This window comes from Hipposideros armiger, unplaced genomic scaffold, assembly GCF_001890085.2.
Source record: "Hipposideros armiger isolate ML-2016 unplaced genomic scaffold, ASM189008v1 scaffold_171, whole genome shotgun sequence".
In the NCBI taxonomy this organism is placed as follows: Eukaryota; Metazoa; Chordata; class Mammalia; order Chiroptera; family Hipposideridae; genus Hipposideros; species Hipposideros armiger.
In genome coordinates, this window is record NW_017731521.1 from 2,571,682 (window position 1) to 2,597,210 (window position 25,529).

Genomic DNA, 25,529 nt, shown 5'->3' on the forward strand with positions numbered 1-25,529 from the left:
GCTGGCTTGCTTTATGAAGAGTTCCTTCCAAGGTTACCTTAAATATGTCAACCGATCATTAACAAATGACATGTCTGTCTTAAAGATTTTAAAAATCATACAAATCACAGTCACTTGTTGATGGGTTAATTTCCAAACATTAGAATCCCCAGGATAGCCAAGTCAAGGTGACAAGCCAGGGACACTTCGGTGACAGTTACCTACAGACAAGCAGAGCTTTAGAAACACTCTATATGTTGAGGAGAAGTACGAGGAGCTGCTTCTTGGAAGGACAAGATCAGGGGACACTGTTGAAGGCAAATTAATCAAAACTTAAGATTAGTAAACCATTTCAGTTCCTTTTGGACTCTGGCACATGTTCATACAGATGGCCTTCCCATTTCGCTGAGACTGAATCTAGAAGTCGTAAAAGATATGTAGATCAGAAACTGGAACCCTCTATTCCACAAGGACAGGCATTTGGTATATTTACGCAGCACTTTCTGCCAGGTGTCTTACAGACAGAAAAGTCTCTTCCAAAGGGCTGTCACTTACATAATTTGGAATCACTTTTCTTCCGTTGGTATCGCTATGGTCAGACATGAGTGGGAGAGTAAGCTGGTTGTGCTTTACTGTCTGTTTCTCAGTTTTCATGGTATCTATGCTCTCAAGAAAAAAGGGCCGAGTGTCTGTTTTCAGAGTGACTGAAAACAGACATGGGGTTCCCAGAGGAGAACTGTGGGGCCAGAAGAAAACATAGGCCCACAGTCAAAACAAATATATGTTTAGCATATATCATCAGAAAATGATCACTTTGCCCTGGTTATATGTTTAGACATTTTGGATAATTCAACCAATTTAAATTTTTTTTTATTTATCCCTTTTCAAAACAAATTTTATTTTCATGAAATCCCATATTTGGAATTTTAAGTAAATGGGGAAATATACTCATAAGTGAACCCATGCAGTTCAAACCTGTGTTGTTCAAGGGTCAACTGTACTGTGTAAACTGAGGCAAAATTACCAATGTAGAACAGTAATATACAGAGAGACTTAGGATATCTTATGGGCTGGATATGTAAATTAAGAACCTGCTTGAATCAACTGAGGTGACACATTGTTGCATAGAAAACAGTGGCTCAGAAGTCAGAGGTCTAATTTCCTGCTCTGTATGACCTCAGTCAAGTCATTTAAACTTCCTGTATCTCAGTAAACTTCTAGGAGGACCTTAAATTAGATGATTTCAAATCTTCCAAATCTATGATTTCCCTTTGCTTGTGAGTTTGAGTTTTCAAATTTAGGGTGAGCTATTTTTATACTGAGATACAAAATGCTACACTTTTTGTCTGAAAGTAGTCATGGATAAAAATCTTTAACAAATAACTCATATTAGTAAGAAGACAAAAGGTTTCACGCTACCTGATAATAATCCAAGTTTGAATTTAGCTTTAGATTTTGTTAAAAGTAGTTTTCCAACTATTGGGTCATTGGGAAAGTCATGACACATTTTTGCATTGAAAAACAGAAAAATATGTCATGACTTTCCCGAAGACCCAATACATCTCTACAGTTTATCTAATGAATTTTTATATTTTTCACCTCCCTGTTTAACCATCATTAAAATAAGAAAAATGACAACACACAAGAAACATCTTCCTCACACCAGAATTTCCAGTCAGTCGTTGTTATTGAAGTACAAAAAAGCCTGGTACACATACTGTTTTTACTGCTGAAATTTCAATATGACGCGCCCAAAGGTTGACAAAGTAAGGAACTGAGCTTACCTTCTGTTGAAGAAAGGGAATCCACTTGCAGTCTACCAGTTCCTGCCGATACTGTTTTGTAAAGGGTCCAACATAAGACACAAAGGCTGCTGCAAGGAGAACATCTCCACAGATGGTCTTCTCTTGAGCTTCAAAGGCTTTAATAGACTGGCCCCAGCGAATCTTCTCTGACTGAAAGATAAAATTACTCAGACGTAATTGGAGGGTAAGCATCCACTCAGCAAGCTTACTGTAATTACCTTAGAGCAGTAAAAGTCTATGTCCTGCATAGTCTTTAGATGGAACACAACATAACTGGTTGGCATGACTATTACAAATCTTTCATGTGTTTGAAACCCATCATTCTGAAGGAGCTCTCGTACTGTCTTCAGTGGAGTTTACTACAATATGACATTAGATCTTAAACATCTTCTCACTGGATGTCCTAACTCTTTCACTGTGATTGAGGTCCTTCTTGAAAGGCTGACGGTCACTCTCCTGTCCCTCTGGGAGTGAAGGACGAAAAGCGATGGCCAAGACTGAGTGATGTTAGGATTTTTAATGGCAGCTTGGCTGCTCACCACTCCTCATGCTTTTCAGCAATGTTACTACAGTGTCCTAGACATTTACATATGGGTTGTTGAAGAAGTTATGACACATTTTTGCTACGAAAAACAAAGAAATACGTCATGATTTCTCCGACAACTATATATATATATATATATATACACATACAGACAGACAGACACACACACACACACACACACACTGGCATACTGGCTATGGGCTTATTCTAGGAAAAGGAAAATGACAAACACCACTCATGTTAATTAATTAAAACATAAAGCTTAAAGAGCCACCTATTCAAGATTCTATTAATTAAAAAATATTGCTGGTAGTTACTAAACTCGGGTTGTTTTTCTAATAAAAGCACTCGATCGGTGGCAGAACCTAGTCCCTATGTAAAAGCATGGAAATCAGAAGGACTTCACTAGCCTTGAAGACAATACAATCAAAGAATGCAGTTGAAGTCCTTATATCTAGTTGAACGGCTGTTTAAAAATTGATTTCCAGGTTAAGTATGTGGAGCCTTTAATACTGGATTTGAATAAAAGTGCAATAAATACCTATGGCCTAAGCTGTAGGGTAGTTCACTAATTCACTTTGTTTCAATGCATGCTAAAAATCATTTGATCAGGTCCTAAAAAAAAATCTTCACTTTGATAGTACAAGCCAAGAATCCTGTGGAATTTAGCTTTTCTCATGAAAGAAGAGTGACCACAGAAAACAAAAGTGATGATATGTCCAAATAGATCAAAATCCCAGTTGCCTGCAAGTCATCATGACACCTCCAACACTGAGATCATGAAATTAGCAGGTGAAAATGGTTATCAAAGCTGTTTTAAGATAGTCTCCTTGCTTTGCTTGATAAAAATCACCCCAAGTTAGCTATATAATTAAACATTAAGGAACTTCAAATCGCTGCCCTCTTTATAGAACTCATTACTTTCCTTCCTCAGCTACAGACAATATATCCATTAATTTTGAAGAGAAATCTCTCATTTGCCTTCCCTCCATCATTGTTGTCTTTGGTTAGTAAATGATAAACAATAAAGTGCACCCACCTCATTCTCCAAAACAGCTTTGAAATTTGAAGATTTACTAAACATAGACTTATTGGCTATAGAAATCGTCAATAATTTCACTATACCACCCACGCAACATAAATCATTACTGACATTGGCTAACAAGGGTTTAAGAGTTGGAACATGTCCTGTAATAAATTTCTAGACAGTTAAAAATCACTATAATTTTATTCTAATGCATTATAGATTGCCTGTAATGTCATCCTGGCTGGGGTGACCCATTTCTAATTTTGAACAGCTGTTCAGCTCAGGAGTTAGTTAATGATTAAATATAAATTGCCTGATTTATTAGTCTGAATGGTTGAGCTTCCAGGTCAATGCTATATAGACAAAATCATCCGTCTTGATGCTTTTCAGAAGTTAACTGTGTCCTGTTCTAGTCAGAAAAAATTTATCCTCAAAGGAAAAGGTCTGACATCTTCAATTAATCCTTTAAACACACACACACACACACACACACACACACACACACACACACACACACTTTTGCTGGTGAACACTATTCAGTGTTTCTTCCTCTCCTCTAAATCATCTTAAGGAAAGCCTTTGGAAGACGTGGCTGTGTGTGGGAGACACATGGTAGAGCCTGTTTTCCCCTTCATAAAACTTTCATTCTGAAAATACTTCATGAAAACAGTCTAATTCAATGGTGCTTTTTCTTTTCCTCAGGTACTTCACAAGTAGTAAACACTTGAAACTGCTGAAATCTTACCCCTTTAAATGGGAGATGCTGTAAACTCCACCAGAAGTGGTGGAATTTCTCAAGTGACCTAAGAAAAACGGTCTTCAAAGGGCCCCCAATTTTTTTTTAACATAGGAGGCTCCCAAAACTCACTCATTCATTCAACAAATAACTATTGATGCCTGTGATGTGCCAGGGGCTATTCTAGAAGCTTGGGATCAAGCAGTGCAGAAAAAAGATGAAGTTCCTATTCTTGAGGAGCTTATATGTGTGTGTGTATGTATGTGTGTGTGTGTGTGTGTGTGTGTGTGTGTGTGTGTGTGTGTATGTATATGTATATGTCATGTGCTGCTAAATGCTATGAAAAAACAATAAAGCGGAGAAAGAGCTACCGAGCAGGACGTGCGGGTGTGTGCAGGGGGCACGCCCTTTCATGAAGGGAGAACAGAGAAAGCCATGTGATAAGGAAAAGTTTTAGCAGAGACCTGAAGGAAGTGAGGGAGCCAACGATGTCATTATTGGGGAAAATGTCAGCCACGTGGCGGAAAAAGGCAAAGGAATATAAGGTAGGAGAGTGACTGGCTGTATGAGGAAGAACAAGGACAGTGATGCATGAGGGTGAATGACCACCTGCTAAGGTTATAGAAGCAGAAATGTACAGAGAGATGAGGTGTCTGATCACTAATTACCTGAATCCACACTGATAATGGTCTACCCCTGGAATTTTTTGTAATATGTAAAAAATAAACTCCCATTGGTTTCAGTCACTGTCAACCAACTTTTCTGTCACCTTCAGCTAAATGCATTTCTAATAATGTAGTTAAATACTCTTATGTAGCACTTAAATAACAATAATAGCTTTGTTAAGATTTAATTCATAGATCATGAAATTCACCTTTTAAAGAACACAACTGAGTGGTTTTTCAGTATGTTCACAGACCTGTGCAATTATGCCCACTCTCTAATTTTAGAAATGTTTTTCCTACACAAAAGAGAAACTCTGTACAGATTAGTAGCCACTCCCATACTCCCGGTTCCTTGTCCGGCTTGGCAACCGCTCATCTACTTTGTGTCTCTACATATTTTCCCATTCTGGACATTTCATATACAAGGAACCATACAATATGCAGTCTTTTGTGTCTGTCTCTGTTCACTTAGCATGATACTTTCAAAGTTCATCCACGTTGTAGCATGTATCAGTACTTCAATCCTTTTTATGGCATAATAATATTCCATTGTGTGAGTATATTACACATGGGAGAAAAAATAAAATCGGTGACTTACTGAGGTCAAGGTTTATATGTTCTTCTATCACGAAAACAGGAGAAAGTTAAAAATTGTAAAAAAAAAAACTTTAATCTTTACATTTAATGGAGTAACTGTTAACATTAGCATGTCAGTTGCCTCTAAAAACATATCATAGGAGAAAAATAAATTCAGCAGGCTTAGCTTGAAGTGATGTTATGATGGTAGAGTTCAACTGTAAATGTATGTTAAAAGACGCAAACAACAGTTCAATACCACAGTTATCTAGCAGCAGTTCTGAGTGTATAACACACTAAAGAATACAGAGAATCTGTCACTTCTTACTTGGAGTAAGTTAGACCTATAGTATGAATGATGACTAAATATTCTCCTTTGTTGTTGATTCCATGTCTATTTAGCTACTATTGACAGCAAATAAAGATAAAATCCAAAAAAGCTGATATGACTATTTTAGTTAAAATTTTGGAAGAAAAGGTTAACTTGCCTCAAGTTCCTTGACAAGTCTGTTAGCTAGTTCAATGGTTTTGTTCGTTTGGTTCACCTCTTCTTGACACTGAACTTTCTTGGCTATTGCTTTTTCAAATGACGCTGTGAGTCTGCTCAGATTTCGATCCAGATCCTGAATAAGAGTCAAAATTAAGTTTTGAGCCATTTTCAGATAAAATAGAATTACTATAATCATCTTAAAACATCTATTATCTTAAGGTAAATGGAACAAACCTCTGTCCCTCCTTTGACCTCTGCCCCTGCAGCATACATGTTAGGGAAGGAGAGGATATAGTGATAATAAGTGCATCAGTGCCACCACAGACTGGCAGTTCCCCGTGCGGTCTTCTCGCTTTCCTTCTGCACTGGACAGAGGGCAGTCAGCGACTGGGGTACGTGGATGTACCCTGCAGACTCAAACACACTCTGGATATACTCTTTCCTCTCTCTCTTGTGCCTAAGCCTCATCATCTAGTAGCAGCTTTTTTAATGATAAAGGTCATTTTGGGGTTCTCTACCAACTCACTCTGCATTTCCCATTCGGTTCATTACTCAGACAATGAAGAGGGGTGTTAAAGATCGAGCCCCTTCAGACCTCAGCAACCTGACCCAGGTTGGCCAGAAGATCTTCTCTTCTGGAAACTTGGGATTGAAACTCAGAGGTACGTCATTATCCTTAGCATCAAAAGACCTGGAGAAATGTGTAAATTCTGGAAGACCTCATTTAGAGGAGAATCATCTTCCACCAAGGGCACAGGAAAGCAGGGGGAACCACTCCGGAGAAAGAGAAAGATGAAAGGGAAGCAAGATGAGAAGTCACGTGACCCTAGAGAGACAACAAAAGATGTTCATGGCAGCTTCTCATTTCCTGGACCGCTTTCCCCCTAAGACCTAGTCACACATTTTTTCTCAGAGTTCCGTGAGTTATCTTGGTCTCCTTTTCGACTTGAAGGTTTCTAAGTGGGTTTCTATTACTTATAACCAAAAAAGCCTTGACTAAGATATCAAATACTTGGGAGACTCCTTATTATAGCATCTTGCTACCTGCAAGTTCTAACAATGCTAAGTAAGAGTTATAACATTGCTTTTGTAAATGTGTGCCAAGTTCCAAGAGGCTTTAATAAGCACATGTGAGCTCTAGTATCAGAGCTTGTATTTGTATTTGAGTTTGTATTTGGACCAGCTAAGCAGCAGCATCAAGGTGGGCTGTTTACTTAACCTTGCTATGCCTAAGTTTCATCATCTGAAAAATGGAAATAATAATGTTACCCAATTCATAGGATTGGCCTAAATATACATAAAACTAAGGCATCAAATGACACATCAGTTCTTTTCTTAAAGTTGGGAAGGAGAGCTGGGTATTGAGAGACCAGTCTCTTGCATTTGTTTCTGTGCTTCTTGTGAAGAGGCATGACAGGTTTTGTTCTGGACTATCTTTCCCAAGATATGTGCATGGCGAATAGGCTTGGAAGATACAGACAGTGCTTCTCTTGAGGCAGAAGACAGATTTCTTTTTTGACCTGACTAATACAGATGTTTCCCTCTTGGGCAAAGGTTGGGTCTGTTTACTTGCAGCCCTCTTTATATTGGGGGTTTCCTAAGTTTGGGATTTCTCAGCAGTGACACAAACCCCTGTGTACAACATCAGCTGGTGCACTGTGCATCACTCCCACGGGAACCGAGGGACAAAGGAACTGATGGAAGCTTGAGGCCCATGCTGCATGCTGTGCTGTGAGTAATAAAGTCCTTTAGTCTCTGACCCATAAGTCTCATGTCTTCTGCCAGCATCTATACAACTGTTGCAGGATAACTTGTTAGCCTGCAAGTGAGGTAAAATGTTGGTCCCGTCACAGTTGTTGACAGGCCCTGGCCTCTCAGGTTCTAAAAGTAAATGGAGTGGAGAAGGAGAGAATTACCTAAAGGACCCCAGCCCACCAGATGCCTTAAACCACTGGTTCTCAAACTTGAGTGCTCAACAGAACCACCTGGAAGTCTTAATAAAACCCACGTTCCTGGGCTCCCCCTCCAGAGTTTCTCCTTCAGTAGGTCTAGGGTACGGTCTGAGAGTCTGCATTTCTAACAAGTTCCCAGGTGACACTAATGCTGCTGCTGGTCTAGGGAACACATTTCGAGACCATTGTCCTAAAGCAGCGGTTCTCAACCTTCCTAATGCCGCAACCCCTTAATACAGTTCCTCATGTTGCGGTGACTCCCAACCATAAAATTATTTTCGTTGCTACTCTATAACTGTAATTTTGCTACTGTTATGAATCGTAATGTAAATATCTTTTTGTTTTCCGATGGTCTTAGGTGACCCCTGTGAAAGGGTCGTTCGACCCCCAAAGGGGTCGCGACCCACAGGTTGAGAACCTCTGTTAGAGAGACTGGATCTGGATTTTCTTCCTGGCCATCCACAGACCCTGTATATGTGAGACACATGATGGCCTTTCTTCTATGCAGGCTCACTATTTAAAAAAAATTTTTTTTTCATTAAACCTTCACTATGAGGCCATCTTCTAGTCTGAAACTAGAGATAAAGATGTGAAAGAACAAATACATAGAGACTGACGCTCTATGAATGAATTTCCATCACAGCACAAATGCTGATATCAGACACATCCCTGCTTTCCTAGACAAGAAGGCAACAGGAGGCATATAAGATCAGGAGAAGGGGAAGCCCGGAAGAAGGAAGGAGAAATGAGAGGCTGGAGGAAACGGAGGCAAAGCTAGCAGAAATTGTCATTTCACTTGGGCTCAAACCTCGACTTGACCGTGTGCCAGCAGACAGAAGCTATGCAGAGGTATTTCGTGCTTGGCATGACCAGCCCGGGTGTCTTCACAGAGAATGGAACCTTGGTGGGAACTGCAGCCAGAGATGCTGTGGCATCGATATTATAACTACTCTGTGGAAATCCATTCTTGGCAGGGGGACTGAGGGACCCTGTTCTTCATAAAGCCATTTCGATTATTACACTGTCTTCTGTTTTCAAGCTTAGTTCTAAGGCTTACTGACATGTGAACGTCTGCTTACACTGTGGGTCTTTGAAACAATTGAACTGAACAATTCTTTTCAGCCAGTTGCAGGCTGTGTCCAAAAGGTTACTATATCTGCAATCACAAAAAAAATCTTAATTTGGGGTCACACACGGCTGTCTTGAGCATCCTCACCACTTTTTCTGTGAACACTAAATTGCTTCTAATATTTACATAAAGCCATTAACAATAGATGGCAACATGTTTCTAAAGGTTTTAGTCAAGTTGACAGTGAGAGTTTTGACAAATGAAGATAACTTTTATAAAATTAATATGTTTATCCTTAATTTGTCTTGAATCAGCTGTTGTTGGCTCGTTTTTCTTTCAACTATTACCAGGTATTTATTGAATAGTATGCTTGGTGCTGTACCTGGACTATGTACTGACAGGACAGAAAGGAGGGGGTGGTCAGGTCACCTGGGCAGAGAGAGATGGTCAGGAAGCTCTGTTAGAGGAAGCAGCTTTGAAAGATAAAGGGGTGTGAGTTACTGTGAGAGGTGGTGAAATTTTCTGTATCTTAAGGAGAAAGTTTTTGGGGGTTATTAACCATCTTATTAAAAGAACGATCAGAAAAGGATATCTTATAATTATTGAGTAGTAAAATAAGAGCACAATTTAATCCCTTCCTGGTATATTTGAGGAGTCAGGCCTGACTCTGCTCTGGAAAGATGAACTCACTCTTCCTTTTTCCAGGCCCTGCCCTGAAATCTAGGAGGCACTCTCTACTTGAAAATCCCGCTCTTTTTTGCCAAATTAACAAGGAGTGGCCCCAGACATAAGGAGGCCTAGTTCAAGTCCTGTTCTGTAAGAAGGTGGGCTTGGGTGCCTGGCCACTCTGAGCACCACAGTCCAGGCTGCTGTGGTTGCTGAGGTCACCTGATCAGGGACCCCGGGCTGGATCTACCGTGAGATGGGAGCATCCTCCCTGAGGTCCACCCTCAGCTGCCATTGTTCCGTATTCTTTACACTCCCACTGGACAGTCTCTCTACACACATGATCTTCATCGATTCCCCAATCTATGCTCCCGAGCCAGACTTCTCTCTCCAACTCCAGTTCTGACCCCTGAACGCCTACCATGTGTTTGCCACACAAAGAGTGGGAACAAACATTTATGAAGCATTGGCTGTGTACTGCGCAACAAACAGCATCTTGTTACACCAGGATTCATAGGCAGGAAGTCACAGATTTAAGCTAGTTCTAGCTGAAGGAAATTTCCTGGAAGGAAATGGGGGCGGGGGCTGTTAGGAGGGAAGGAACCACATACAGACACCCAGGAGCTGAGTGTTGGGAGCAGGTACTACTTGAAAGTCTCACCTGGACACTGTCCCTGGAATGCATGAACTCTGTTTTCAGTCTTTTTATTCTTCTGCTCATGATTCACGTTTTAGAGATGGGTGTGTGTGTGTGTGTGTGTGTGTGTGTGTGTGTGTGTGGTCAAGTTGGGAAAGCTTGGATAATGTATCTAGTCTTGAGCTAGAAGAGCAAAGGACACCCCTGGCGAAAGCCCTACGTGAGTGTATCCAACGAGGAAACATAATTCCCTAAATACAAATCTGGATTCTGGGTGGCCTAGGATCACAAATGCCTGCTTGACAGGTAGCTGTTACGATCTCCACTTCACAGATAAGAAACTCAGGCTCTGAGGGTGTCCCTAAGTTTCCAGGGTTACATAGCCGCCCCACTGACTGCACTACTCATGCTGCCTTGTCAGTCATCCCCAACTCCTCATCTCTGCTCCGTATTCCTCCCCCTCTCTCCACAGCCCACCAGCCAGCCCTGCATCCATTTCCCTGTCTCCATCATGGCTGCTCCGGCTTCCACTGAGGCCCTGACCGTGACTTCGAACTTGTCTTTCTGCCTCTAGATGCTTCTCTCCCTCAGGTTCCATTTAGCTGCTGAAAAGCTAATTTGATCATGCCATTACCTACTAAAATCTCTCAATATCCCTAGTCATATAAATTTAAATTCTGTAGCATAAAAGACAAAGAAGGCATTTGTTCATCTTTGCAAGTTCACCTTTCGTCACTTCCTCCTAGTCCTAACCTTCCCTAAAACACTCATCTTAGGGCTCTGGCCTACTAAGAGTCTTCAAGTGTACCAACTGCTTCGTCCCTGTTTTCTTTATTCTTTACCAGGAATACCCCTCCTGACCTGGTTATCCTGGTGACTTTTGAAGCCCGTGTCAAATAGACCTTCAGTTTGAAATTTTCTCTGATTTCTCCAGGCTCAGTACTTTTTTGGCGCTCCTGTTGCATTCTCTATATAATCACATATGAATATATACAGAGGGTGCCAAAAAAAAATGATATACATTTTAAGAAAGGAAAAAACTGTATTAAAATTGTAATATTCAATATATACCGATAACAAAAGATGAATACAAGTCATGCGTATACATTTTTTTGGCATCCCCGGTGCTTAGAACACTGGATTAGAATGACTGGTTATGTATTTGTAAAAATAGTAATGATGATAGTATTTGTGGCTAATATTCACTAAGCACTTAGCTATGTGCTGGGTACCATGCTAAATTCTTAATGTGAATTACTCTCATTTAATCCTCAGAATCCTAACTAGGAGTGGATGCTATTATAATACTTACTTCACAGATGAGAAAACGGAGGCTCACAGAGGCTCACTAACTTGTGCAGGGTGAAACAGTAAATAGTGGAGCCAGGATATAAACCCAGGCAGTCTGGCTCCAGCTTCCTTGCTCTTAGAATCACTGTGTGCTACACTCATCCTTCTACCACCAGACCATGAATGTTTCATATGTGCAGAAACCATGAAAGTTCCCACTTCTCCAGTGTCTAGCATACAGCAGATAAGGAATATCTACTAAAGAAGTATGTAAATGAAAACACTAATAAGATTGAATTCCTTTCTGTTTGGAAGGGCTCAGATGTGGCCCATCAGAAGGGGGATTCTAAGTGAGGAGGTACCATCTCTTGGGGATGTCTTCAGGGTTATGGTTTGTACTTACCTCAAGCTTTTTCCTGATAGCTTCTAGTTTTTCAGTAGCTGCAGCCAATTCTAAGTTTGCTTGGGCTAACGCTTGGCGTTTTGGCTCTACGTCACAGTAGACCTGAAAATCCATATGGGGTTTAAATTCATGAGGTAATAAAAAGGCAAAGAGGACAAGTAATCATTCAATCCTATATTTGCTGGAAGCTTTAGAATTAAAATCTCTAATTCACCTACCAATTGGTTGTTTATTCCTTAGCAATGGTGCTACCTAATGCCAGAGCAAAAATCTACGTACCCTTCCAAGTCCTCTCTGCTTGTCCCTTATTTACTCATTTATCCTGGACATTAAAGTTACAAATACTTGCATTAAATTCTATCTATGTCAAACACCATTAAGACACTAAAATCAGTTTGTCATAAAATTTGGATATAATCCTATCACTAGAAATTGCAGTGTGCAGGAACTGTGGTTAAAGCTGGGATCAAGTCTTGACTTCAAGACAGAAAAAGTAAGTGTGGAGGAATTCTCTGGACCCAGAAAGGAAAGTAAAGATATCCTCACACAATATTAACCACGATTTTCACTTTCTTTTCTAAGTTCCCTGGCCACCTTAAGGGTTTGAATGGGTGGTTTGAGAATTTAGGTGGATCAATTTGTTTCCTGTTGAGGAGAAAGGAAGGAGATTAAATTTTATTTCCTATTTTATAGCAAAACAACACAGAACACAGCCACAGTCTAGAGCACAGCGGTCAGGCATTTTATTATGGAGAGAGGCCATATATCAACGGCAATCTACATGGATACCTGTCTCTACACGGGTATCTACGAAAGAGAGAGAAAGGTCGTCAGGGCACTATTCCTGTGGGTCCCCAGTATCAAGAACACAGCCTAGTTTTATGAAAATCATCCTGGGAAGGATATTGACTACACTTGGCATTGACTATACTTGGCAATTCAAAGTAATTCTAGTTTTGAATTGAGCGTGCAACCTTACAAGACAAAAATGAGTTAAGAACAAGACATTGTTTCCTTTTTACGTCCAGTGTTCTGCACAGTTCTTGGAACATAGTTGGCAGACAATCAGAATTTGATAAATAAATAACTAAATGAAGTGATCATCTATCTTTATACTACCCAAAGGATAAACTTTAGATTAGACATATACAGGTAGAAATCTATTTGTAATTAAAACAATAAAGAAAAAAAAAGGTGATTTCATTCATCTCAGTAAGCCTACAATAATGGTGGTGTGAATTTTTCTTTGATTAAGTTTAATTAAACATTAATTCAGACTTGCATGTGTTCCAAATCAACATAAAATTAGTAGTTTAACATAAATAAATATAATTAATGTACGCAACAAGTTTTCATCTAATCAAATTAATTGCTGCTATTTGATCTAAAGTAGTTAATCATTCTCCCCTGCAAAAAGACAGTTTCCAACATTTCATTTCATGTAGCCTCCTGTATAGAATTTTGTATAATCTGACACTTTCATGTCTCATTCTTAAAACTTTCTCTTATCCAGATAATTAAATACCAAATTACTTTACATTTTTTGCTGGCCTAGAAATTAAGATATTTATGGGCCTTTGTGAATAACACCTGTAAAAACTCTAATTATGACTGATACCTCATAGAATTTAATGATGTTGATGACCCAGGCACAGAGACCAGCTGCTGCAAAAGATTTGGTCCGAATCAGGTTTGGATTGAACTCTGGGTCTTTCAAATACTGTTCATTCACCACTTTTAGACAGTTCTCTGGAATGTGCTCTTTGTCATAGTTAATTAATGCTTGCAAAAAATCATCAACCTGTAAAGCAAAAAGACTTATTGCAATGAACCCAGTTTAGCTGCAGAGAAAATTCCAAGATCAAAAGTTAAATTCAGCTTTTAGGACACACATTACAAAGGCAAAATTGGCAAGCTGCATTTATCCTACTGTTTGACTTTTTCAGGCTTTTAGAGTATGAAGTTAGAATTAGCAATGGACACTTTTAAAAATCTCTTCTATCCCAGGGTAAAATATTCAGTCCCTACACAGGAGGCATTCACATTTTGAAGAAAAGAAAGGCAGAAATGAAAAAGAAACACACATATCCCAAAACCCCTGTGCTTCACCTCCTGTACATTAGAAACATTTTTTCGGCATAAGAAATCCATGTAATTTTCTTCCTCCTACACTTTGCTGCTTTCATAATTTTGCAAATAATTAGCAACCTTCCAACTGCTGCTATAACCCCAAGCTAACCTCCAACTCGGCATATATTCTAATTTGCCAAACAAAAATTCTGTCTCAAGAACACACAGAACACTTAGTGAATATAAAGATAATTTCTTTTCACTTGAACACCTTTTGCTGTCAAGTATAACCACAGTACTGAAAACAGAAACTGGGATTTTCATCTTGCCAGGCTGTTGGATACCTTTCCCATGAAGACTTTAGCTGCTTTCCAACTTCGGTCTTTTGGCACTCTGCCCCGAGGAGCCAGAAGGACCATCACGGCTGCAGTAACATTGGTAACCGCATTGGGAGGGTTGGGAAAGGCTTTCAGCTCAGTGAGATTAACCTGAAGAAAAAGCACACAGACATTCAGGACCAGGGTCGGTCTGGAGAACAGCTGTGACCTTGGCAAGCTGGTCCTCAGGGGCCTCCTATCTGTCCTTTTCACACCAGTCTCAGTTGGGCAGTACTTTGCCTCCCACTAGGAATTCCACCTTGGGACCCCAAGAAGTTGTGTTTTCCGGGCACTTTTCTGATATTCTGGAAACATCATTGCTCCTTTTTGCCTCCAAGAAAAATCATCCATCTGGTATACCAGTCCCTCAGAGCCCTGCTCCCTGAGCCAGGAAATTTTAGAGACATATAGTTTTTAAGGTATTCATGGGTTCCATTCCACCTATATAACATATTTGTATTGTAACCAAGTCCTCCTAGAAACATAACCCCTTAGTTCAGTGTTTCTTAGTTGTGTTTTTCTGCTTTACATGCACAAGAAACAACTTCCATCACACTACCATGCCATTCCATTGGGACGAGGTGCATATAGGCTGAACCTACTTTCTGCACTACGCCTTAATCTTTTCATGTCAGAATCTTGATTTACCCAACAGATGGTATCAATAGTATAAATTACAAGTATCAGGACAAATACTTTAGGGCATTGGGATCTATAAGAAGTACATGTAAACCAATATAAAATAATATTGAATGCCAACTATAATTAAAAAAATATATATATATATATATATAAAATCATGGGATGTAAAGTACAGCACAGAGAAAATAGTCAATGGTATGGCAATAGCTATGTACGGAGGGGTAGTAGACTTGTTGGGGTTGTTTTGTGTACCTGAAACTTATTTAAAAAACAGAGTTCATGATATATGATTTAAAAAATAAGTACTTCCTGTAATATTTCATGAGCTGCATAATACACTCAGATCAATTGTTGAACATGATTCTGCTCTATTACCATAACTGCCTATTTATTTGGGAAATGATTGCAAAGAACAAAAAGGGTGTAAAAATAAGAGCAAAAGCAGACTTAAAATATGCCGATGATAACAGAGCTGGCTAACCAGGATTCTTCTGCATTTATAAATATCATCATATATATATATATATATATATATATGTATATGATCAGCTTTATATTTAAGTGACATTTATTTTGTCTGGGTAAATAATAATATATTCAGAGAAAAAGTTGCAAATGTATAGAAGCACAAAGAAGAAAACAAACATTCCGCTGCTCAGAAATAAAGAAAACATAAAATTCTATTACTCAGAGATAATCAGTTACGATTGTTGTTTATTTTTTCCATTCCATTTTCTATGCATGCATGTTCATATCAAAAAATGGTCACATAGGGGCCAGCTGAGTGGCTCGTTGGTTAAGAGTTGGCTTGGGAGTGTGAGCTCTGAGCAGCAGGGCCACCGGTTTGGATCCCATATGGGCCAGTGATGCTACGCCCTTTATGCTAAGATGGGAAACAACAGCTCGACCTGGAGCTGGGCTGCCGTGAGGCGACGGCGTAGGCTGCAGTGGGGCTGCAGTGGGCTGCCATAAGCTACAGTGAGTGGATGGCAGCCAGCGTGAGCTGCTGTGAGCTGCCATGAGTGGCCATCTAATGGCCTGTGACCAATCTGCCTAAGCCGGGAAGAGCACAATAATCATAGACTGAAGAACAAAAGGACAGCAAGTTGTCTGTTCCCCTTCCCCGATTCCCCAATGCTGTTCCCTTTCCCAATTCCCCTATAAAAAAGATCTTTAAAAAAAAAAAAAAAGGTCACATAATACACCCTATTTTAGAGTCTGCTTTATTCACTTAATATAAACATTTTCTCATGTTGCTAACTAGTATTCAACGATATCATTTTAATTGCAGCAGAGTATCTGAATGCATAATAATCAATCTTCGATCACGGTATACTTATGCTCTTTTATATTTTCCAGTTTTATTGTATTTTCAGTAAAACCATAAGAAATATCCATGTAGATAACTCTTTGCTCACTGTCAAAATTATTTTCTCCTAAAGAATACTTAGAAACAAGAGTTGTACATCTCTTTAAAGAACAGTGAAAAGTCTGGATCCTTTACTCTTTGAAGTCAACTCTTCAGAACTTCAGGCCTATTGATTCTCTGGGATTCTCCCCTAAGGCCTAGCAGAACCTGAGAACAAGACCAGCTGCTGGCTTTCCAAAGGACATCACCCACAATTCCATTGTTCCTTACACCCATCCCTCCTTCCAACCATCATAGATTATTTTCTCTTATGGGAATTTGAATACTCAATGAGGTTTTACTAATAACATGAATCAAGGAAAATGGCGTGGGCCAAACCTATGTAGCTTTGTTCCCACCAACTCTTCTTTTCATGAGTGTCTCTCATTATTGCTACTTCTTATATCCGAGGAAATACAGAATCCCCGAGTTAGTCTTTAAAGCAACACATAATAGGAACAACTGGATATGGGTCAAATCCAGTTGCTAACAACCCAATTGCCTTTCATGAGTGTATACATCCCACCGTGTGGGAAGTTTTCAAAAAGTGACTGCTCGTTGGGTGTGGTAGGACAGTGTCCTGGATGGGACAGGAAGCTGAACTATAATGACGAAGAGCCTCAAAGGTTTGTTTCACCTTTATTATTTTGTGGGTCTTTTAAAAACAAATAAATAAAAAACCCCTTTTGGTTGCATGGACTTTACTCTGAGTTCAGTTATTCAAACTCTAAAAACTTTAAATATCATTTTGAGGAATTCCCACGCTCCAAGTACCTATCTTACCCTGTTGAGTGTATTGAGTGCAGCTGTTGCAGCCACCAGTGCAGGCTCGGCCTTGAGTAAATCGGCCTCACACTCTTTCTGCTTCTGGGACACTTCAGTCTGAATGGCTGTCACCTAATCAGAGAGGAAAAGCACACAGATCCATGAACACAAATTATCATCTTAGCCATCTCTGTTGAAACATGTCGGCTGAGTCAGGTGCAGTGTTCAATAATTCATTTGTCCACATTTTGAATCCTGCGGATTTTGTCTGAAGACGAATTTCCCTTTAGGCACACGGTATATACAAAGCTTGGTACATGCACAAAACGCACAATGACAAATGCCAGTACAAATGGATTCAAGTATCAAAATGCTCCAAAAGGGCTTTGACGAATTTGACTTCAAGGTGCCACTAATAAGGTAGGCGAGATTAAGTGATTCCTCTGTTCTTCAATTTTTTTTTTAAACGATTTTTTTTTTGAAATTTTATTGGAGAACAGTGTGTTTTTCCAGGACCCATCAGCTCCAAGTCAAGTAGTTGTTTCAGTCTAGTTGTGGAGGGCACATCTCAGTGGCCCATGTGGGGATCGAACCGGCAACCTCGGTGTTATGAGCCTGCGCTCTAACCACCTGAGCTAACCGGCTGCCCCACTCCACTGTTAAAGGTCCAGTGTTAAAGAGGGTGCTGTATCAGCTTCGTGATATGAATATAGGGAAACAATGCTGGTAAACTTGAACCAATTCAAAGTGAGAAGCTTTGAAGTTTTTATCCTCCTCTTCTTAGGACACCTATAGAATTCGAATGACCAGGCAGAGTACATTTTCAGTCCTCAGCAGAAATTGGAATTTCAAAGCTATGGCGCTGGGCACCAGGATCCAGTCACCAGGGGGGATGGTTCTTGTGGTGATGGCGATTTATGGAATCTAAAGTCTGCACAAAAGTGCATTTCTTCAGATGTGTTGGAATGAACACGTTTAACTATATCATAAAATTAAACACCGCTCACGACAAATTATGTTGTCTACTACAGCTTTATTAGCAGTAATTACCCTTCTCCTCATTAACCATTATTTTGCTGTATACTGCACCTTTTATGAACATAATTGGCTCAGGGTAGATATGTGACCTCCTGCCAATACATACACAGCTACTGTGAATGTAAATAAGAAAACTCTGCATGCTTACTGAGAATGCTCCAAAACCACAGTCCTCAAAACTGCCAAGAATGGACCACAAAAAGTCTAAGAAGACTACATTTTTAGCGTGTAGAGAATTCTGATACAGACAAAAGAGAGGATATTTGGGTGAGTGACTTATTACCTCAGGTTGATGTATTTTCCATAAGGGTATAATGAGTCTGTAAATGCTGTTAGTTACTATTTATAATAGTATCACTTTAAATTAGACTCAGGAGCATAGGTTTTTAGTATTAGAAGTAACTAAGGAGTATTTCCTTAGGCGTTATTTCTATGAGACTGGGAGTTGCTATTCTCCTCCTTCTGACTTCTTTACTGTTCATGGAGTAGTATTCCTTTGGGTAATTTTTATAAGCAGGGCAATCTTGAATGTTATATAAATGAAAACCCACAAATGCAAATTAAAAAAATATTTTAGGTTGGTCACCTTATTTCTCATTCCCAATGCCTCTCACACTAAGATGCAACGGTACTAGAATAGTGAAGATGCTGAGTATCTTAGTGATTTGGGAAGCCTCAGTGTGCAATTTCCTCTGCCCCATGGCTCCTGGGTAGTGGTCAGCGACGCTCAGCCTGGAGAAGGCAGAGGAGCTACACAGGCTGCTTAGAGTGTGCTTTCCCTTTACACTACCCGCTAAAGCAGAGATGTGGAGATAGTCCCATTCTTGGGTACGCCAGAACTTTTCTGCCCTTTGTTAATCAAAAGCTCTCTGCAGATGGGTCGTGAAATTTAGTGGTGGTCACAGGGAGAGAATGGAGTCACCATAACTGCTTGTTATGAGACTGAATTGTTATTGTTCACCCAAAATTCATGTTAAAGCCCTAACCCCAGGACCTCAGAAGGTGATGTATATGGAGATAGGGCCTTTAAAAATGATTAAGTTAAAATGAGCCCATGGGGGTGGGCCCTATTCCAATCTGATTGGTGTCCTTACAACAGCAAGAAATATGGACACACATACAAGAGACGCCCAGGGGTGGGCGCACGGAGGAAAGAACATATGAGGACACAAGAAGAAGGTGGCACCTGTAAGCCAAGGAAAGAGGCCTCTCTCTCCTTGAGGAGAAGAAACCAAACCTTCCAATACCTTGAGCTTGGACTTCTATCCTCCAGAATTGTGAGAAAATACATTTCTGTTGTTTAAGCCTCCTGATCTGTGGTGTTGTGTTGTGAAAGCCCTAGCAAACTAATCAACTGCTTTCACCTGCCTCCAGACTAGAAGAAATTGCCGATGGTCCTTCAGAGTCCAGCCCTACCCACGTTTAGGAAAGAAACACATATGAAAACTGAAGATAATTCAAAATCAAGGAAGAGATTATATGAGCCCTGCAAGTTGGAAGGTACTTTCACTCATGAGGATTACAATCCACTCAATAACGTAAGCAGTTTGAAAGGGGTTAGAGGATCCTTAGAATTTGGAGCTGATAAGTCAAAGATGAAAGAACTAATTGTCTCAGGCTTAATGGTGCTTGTGTTACTTGAAGTGACAGCTGGCAATGCCAGTGGTTTGGATGGCCCTTGATTATTTTAAGAACTTGAAGCAACAATTTCAACCTGCTTCTCTACATGGGTTGTCAAGGGGCACAGCAAGGTAGTATTTAAACCCCAATATTTGTTTAGTCACATTAAATGTGGCAATATACTGTTATTAATTTTTAATGACTTCTGACATATTAAGCCTTGAGACCCCAATTTCATAGGATCACATAGAATCTAGCACATTGCTGAACATATGACAAATGTGAGCCCATAAAACATAAGTGGTGTTAATTCCTGGTCTCTATGTGGTGTAATTATAAAGAGACCTTCTTTCCATGACCACCCAATATTAAACAGTTCCCCCACCATTGAATCTATTTGATTTTCATCAGAGCACTTATCATTAAATTAAAATACCTTGTCTATCAACATGTCACATGTCCCTTGTCAGTCTTTTCCATTACAATGTAAGTTACATGAGGGCAAACTTGTATGTCACATATCCTCAAGAGACTAGACAGGTGCTCAGTTAATATTTGTTATTTTTAATTAAATTAAGCCTCATGGATAAAATGAAAATACGTGTAACGATCATTTTATTTCTTGGTATGGATTTGTTTGTTTCATGTTTGTGTTTGTTTCATGTTTGAAGAGCTTCACAAAACAACCTGTCAGATGAGTTTTAATTTGCTGAAACATTTTCACCCTCTTTGGGAGAGTAATTTTGCCTTAGGAATTCACATGTGAAAATGCGAAAATATCTCTATAGTACTTGTTGTATTTTAAGATCTTGAAAAGGTATCTGTAGAGAGGGGTTATGATATGTATAATGTGTGTGTAATGCCTGAAAAATATCCCCTGGGTGGAATTATTTTATGATAATTACACCATGCGTGACACCTAATTGCTTAATATAATAATATGCTCTTAAAGACATCTTCTACTTACCTGAAACTCAATGGAAACATTTATTACCAGAATTAGGAATCATATGCCAATTGGTCACGCCAAAGGTGCCTTACCTTCCACTTCAAAATACATCAGTTTTTCAAAATGTGTATTTAGAGTTTTGATTTTCAATATACTTGTCAAGTCTTTAGTTGTGCAAGCTAAGGGCAAACATGCTCAATACACATTAGAAAAAAAGAAAAACAACTCAATTGTCTATGAATGAATGGCAACACCACTGGAAAAACTCAAATATTTTCTGGTATTGTAAAATGCAAGGATAATGCCTGCTGATTCAATGGCTATGACAGTGTTAGCAATTTACAATTTTCTATTAACTAAGCCCTGATTATCATCTTTTGTCTAAAATTAGAGAGTTTACCTTACACATATACATTCATTCAATTTTTAAAATATTTATTAATCATTATGTTTACTGTGATATTTCTTTTGGGAAATAAGATGAAGGAAAACAAAAAAAATCCCTTCCATTTGAAGCTGAAGTTTTGGTAAAAGAAGAAGACCGAAGAAGTTCTATTTATTTCAGAACTGCTGGAAACCTGAGCACAAAGAAAGCAGGACGTATATCATCTTAAAAATAATTGTTTCCAACAATAAAACATAATACAGAATGCCAGGGCCTCAACTGAATCAAAAAGACCAAATTCACCTTAGGATTTAATAAGAAACTCAAGTTGTACTATTAAGATGCAAAATCTGAAAACCATCTTGCAAAGTGACGGAATGGACTTTGTTAACAATTGAGTTGTTCAATTTGCCTAAAAACTGAAAACCTTCAGAAACCTCCGAGGTGACTTCATGACCTTTACTGTATTACAAATAGGCCCAATGTGCAAGATCCACGTCCATTATATGCTTGAATGAGCTCAGTATTTATTGTTCTTTCATATCATTAAAAGAGCTGAAAGGTTGGGGAAAATGCATACTGTAAAGAAAGGTCAAGTGGTAATCATGGTGTGAAATGCTGTTACATGTGTAACTAGAATAATTCTTTACATTTTATGCTCCCCGGAGAGGAAGTTGCTCAAAACCGTTCCCTTACAAAGGTTTATTTTGTGCTAAATATAGACCAGCACTCTAAATGGCAGAATGAGCCTGACCTTTCGTTCCTCCGCATCCGCGATGGCCTTCTCCCTGCTCACTTTCTCTGTCTGAAGCCCGATCTTTGTGATCAGAGCTTCGGCATCGTGATTTCTCAGTTGCAACTCGGCTTCTTGAGACGCCAGCCTGGCTTTCAGATCTCCCACCTACAGGAAAAGTCATTATTTTGAAGTAATTTGTGTTGACAACAACAAATCTCAGATACAGCTTAGTTTTTAAAATCAATTCAAGGATCTCTAGCAGCTTGTTATTGTGCATCTGTTTCTACTCTGAGTTGACTTTAGTCCAATGTGCGAAAACACCACCCCCCCCCCAACTTTTTTGCCATATACAAATAAACAGAAAAATGTTTTCCTATGGTTTTGCAAAAAAAAATATCATTAATTTATGTCAGCACCAACGAGAGGGTCATCTTCTCAACTCAGTCTGCGCAGTCAGGGAAGCCCAAACAGCGGTCCTCATGGGAACCCAAGTTACCCGTAGCACACCCCCTGCTTTTTGGGTCCTGTGAAGCTCAGCCTCAATTCAGCAGAGGCCATGGGAAGACTGCTTCATGACAAGCTGGAAGAACCTTGCTTTCATTCTCCAACAGAAAACTGCTAGAGGCTTCAGAAGTTGAAGATATCAATACTCCTTGACTGTTATCAATTTACTTGATCAGTTGCTTATTTTGATCGAAATGCCTACACACAGGTCTTATCTCTCACAAAACAAGAAACGGCCCTCCTGATTTTTTTTACTTCATAGGGCGTTTGCCTTAATACCTAATACCTAATACCAAGAAGGGCAAAGCTAAGTGTCTTGTGGGGATCAGTAGGGTGTAGCCAGAGGCCCAGGGAGTGTCCCAGATATATTGGGTTGTAGGAAAAGTCATAACGCATTTTTGCAAGAAAAACATAGAAAAAAATATGTCATGACTTTTCTGACAACCCAGTCGATTCCTCCTAGGGTTGGAGGGGGCACTAAATAACTTCCCTCAGCTCTTTGGCACTCAGTCTTTCTGAGGCACCAACAAATTCATCTGCTCTAAAGAAGGATTCTGCCCACTTTTTAAGCTGGGATTTTGTGAGGTTCAGAAGGTATCCCTAGTTTGTGGATTGTGTAAATAAAAGCAGAAGTGAAAGGCTAGAGAGAAAAATGTGACTCGGCTCTCAGAAACACATGAAAGTACCTCTACACATCACGATAATTAACTCTTCATTCCACTTCTTTTCCAGAAGTACAAATATTACTATTTTTTTTTAAATGATAGAAGCAAAAAACTAACATAACCATTTATTTTGACTCAATGGTTAAAGGCACTTCAGTGGTTTCATCTTGTGGAACAACACCCCACCACCATATCCAAGGGCTCTGGTAAGCCCCATGTCAAGTCTATTTACACTTCACCTAAAAGGCACGGCCACCACAACTGTTACCTGTACTATTAAAGCTTCAGCTAAGACTGACTTTTTAGCCTGTCTGTGAACTCAGGGTAACACTGCATGGTGACATTTGCTTCTGTCTTCTTGTGAAACTGGTCGTATGTTAGGCCATAGTCAAAAGAATCATCCAAGACACTGGGAAGAAATGTATTTCCAGCCCTAATTTCAGTTTCTAAGGAAGCTGTTAGGTCTGAAATTGGCAAAGTGACTCAAGTCTTGGGTGGAAGGCCTTATCTATGAAGAAAGGTCACTACAGGTATCTCTGATGACCTAAGCTGACATCTAGAGAAGAGAGAGGTGGCTATAAAAAGGGTTTCCTCATAGGAAATTATGCTTCCTTTTCCTAACAAACCATTTTTTAAAAAGACTTCTAAGGAGCTATTAAATATTCTAATCACTCTTCTGATATTAAGAGCATTTCATACACAAATACCTAATAAAAAGAAATCACCAGTAGTCCTTCACTCAAGACTTTGTGAATCTAAAAGTAAAAAACAAAAAACAAAAACACCTTTGTGAATCTTTCTCTCAGACTTTCTGCCTCTTGCTTCTAGCTGAGGGGGAATAAGGAGACGCCAGGCAGCCTTGCACTTGGCAGAGAGTGAATTGCTAGTCCCTTTCTTTCTTCCCCTCCTCCAACCTCCTGACTCATCAACACATAATAGAGATGATTATTAGAAAACCACTCATCTTCTTCTAGCTCAACAGGACTCCTAGAAAAATCTTTCCTGGGGAAAAGGGTCTTGATTTAAGTGAGACAGAATTGGAGACACAGGTAGAGAAAGAAAAGGAAAGAGAAAGAGGGCAAGAAGAAACAGAGTAATGTAAAATCTGCACAAAAAGGAAGAATAAAGACATTCTTCGAAAGAGAATGAAAAGATGCACAAATATGGATACACTCTTTGGGGACTTCCCAGAAAATATTCTTTACATCACTCAATCCTGGAAACCTCTTCACTCTGGTATCTCTTTTCCCAATCGTGGTCTACCTACTCACTGCTCAGTAAATATCACTGCGTTTCACCAAAGAGCCATTCCTGGTGCATGAAACTTAGAGGGAAAGACGTAAAAGGTGCTTTGACCTACAGAGTGTGTAAAGGACAGGGCTGAGTGCCTTTCAGAGTGAAACATATATTTCCCCAAGCAGGTTGTGGCTTATTTTGAGCCTAGGTACAGGTGGTCCAGCCAGCTATGGGAGGAAAAACTGGCCCACTCTCTTGAAAAGTGAGAGTATGACCTGATGACGCTACTCTGAGGAAACCCACTGGAATTTCTGGCCTGGAGGTCACCCCCAGTGACAATGGATTTTTCCTCCAGCTCTACAGCCCAGGTGGCCCAGAGAAAGGAGGAGCCATTCTCCAAAGTCTCCATATTCTCTCATTGTAATTTCTTTTGACCAGACACAGAGAGGCAGCATGAGACCATGAACAGTCCATGGGCTTTCAGAGCAATAGAGATATGCGTTTGAGCCTTCATCTTCAAACCCCAACCTCACTGGCTCTGTGACCACAAACTCTCTAAGCCTCATGTACAAAATTAGAGCAGCAACACCTACTTCATAAACTTCTTTGGTGTTTAACAATCAAATTAGATGACAGGTGTACAGGCTGACACGAATTCTCTCCTGATTTACTCCTGGAGATTAGAGGAACTGTCCTTCAATGCAGTAGGGGCCATATGACCGAGGCTGATGGCAATAAACACTGGACACTTTTATCTAATAGAGATGGTGGCCAAAAGGAGACCAGATATCAAGGTCGGAGAAGACTGCTAGACTTAGGAACTCCAATCACAACAACCCTCATCACTTCTTCAACCAGGAAATGATGTCCTCACTGGGGGCTGAGCATCCAAGACCAAAGGGATCATAGTTCCATCCTTGGGTGACAATACGCTCAGAACACTGAAGCCATCGGAGACGAGAGAAAGGAATCAGCTGTGTGGGTTCCCTTCAACATCTCTACACGGCTTGATACAGAGTCAGGCCAACAGGTCTCTCTCCAAACCAGCTGTGACAGAGTAATTGGCTGATCCCTTTCTAGGCTTAAAAAAACAGAAATAGTGTGTTCTTTGTGACCTTAAACTGTAAAATTTTAGCACTAGGCACCTTATGTAAATGGGTTAAAATGTTGCTTCAAAAAAATTTTTTTTAATTCTAAGGTCACAGATTTCACTCAGTTATAATCTACCGTGGTCATACCTGAGAGGCCGTGGTTTGCAGCTTCTGGATGCCATTCATCAAGTGTTCCTTCTTCTG

The 25,529-nt window shown here is 39.7% G+C and overlaps 1 protein-coding gene across 1 annotated transcript in view; it reads right to left on the reverse strand.

Annotated features, from left to right (window-relative positions):
• Positions 1 to 25,529, reverse strand: part of DNAH11 (dynein axonemal heavy chain 11) — a 307,848-nt gene that overhangs the window by 97,976 nt on the left and 184,343 nt on the right. The window contains exons 55-61 of the mRNA XM_019651988.1: positions 21,848 to 21,994; positions 17,120 to 17,233; positions 14,254 to 14,397; positions 13,458 to 13,640; positions 11,840 to 11,941; positions 5,821 to 5,955; positions 1,764 to 1,934 (exon numbers count right to left, since the gene is read on the reverse strand). Coding sequence (XP_019507533.1) covers positions 1,764 to 1,934; positions 5,821 to 5,955; positions 11,840 to 11,941; positions 13,458 to 13,640; positions 14,254 to 14,397; positions 17,120 to 17,233; positions 21,848 to 21,994 — 996 coding nt within the window. The remainder of the gene's footprint in view (positions 1 to 1,763; positions 1,935 to 5,820; positions 5,956 to 11,839; positions 11,942 to 13,457; positions 13,641 to 14,253; positions 14,398 to 17,119; positions 17,234 to 21,847; positions 21,995 to 25,529) is intronic.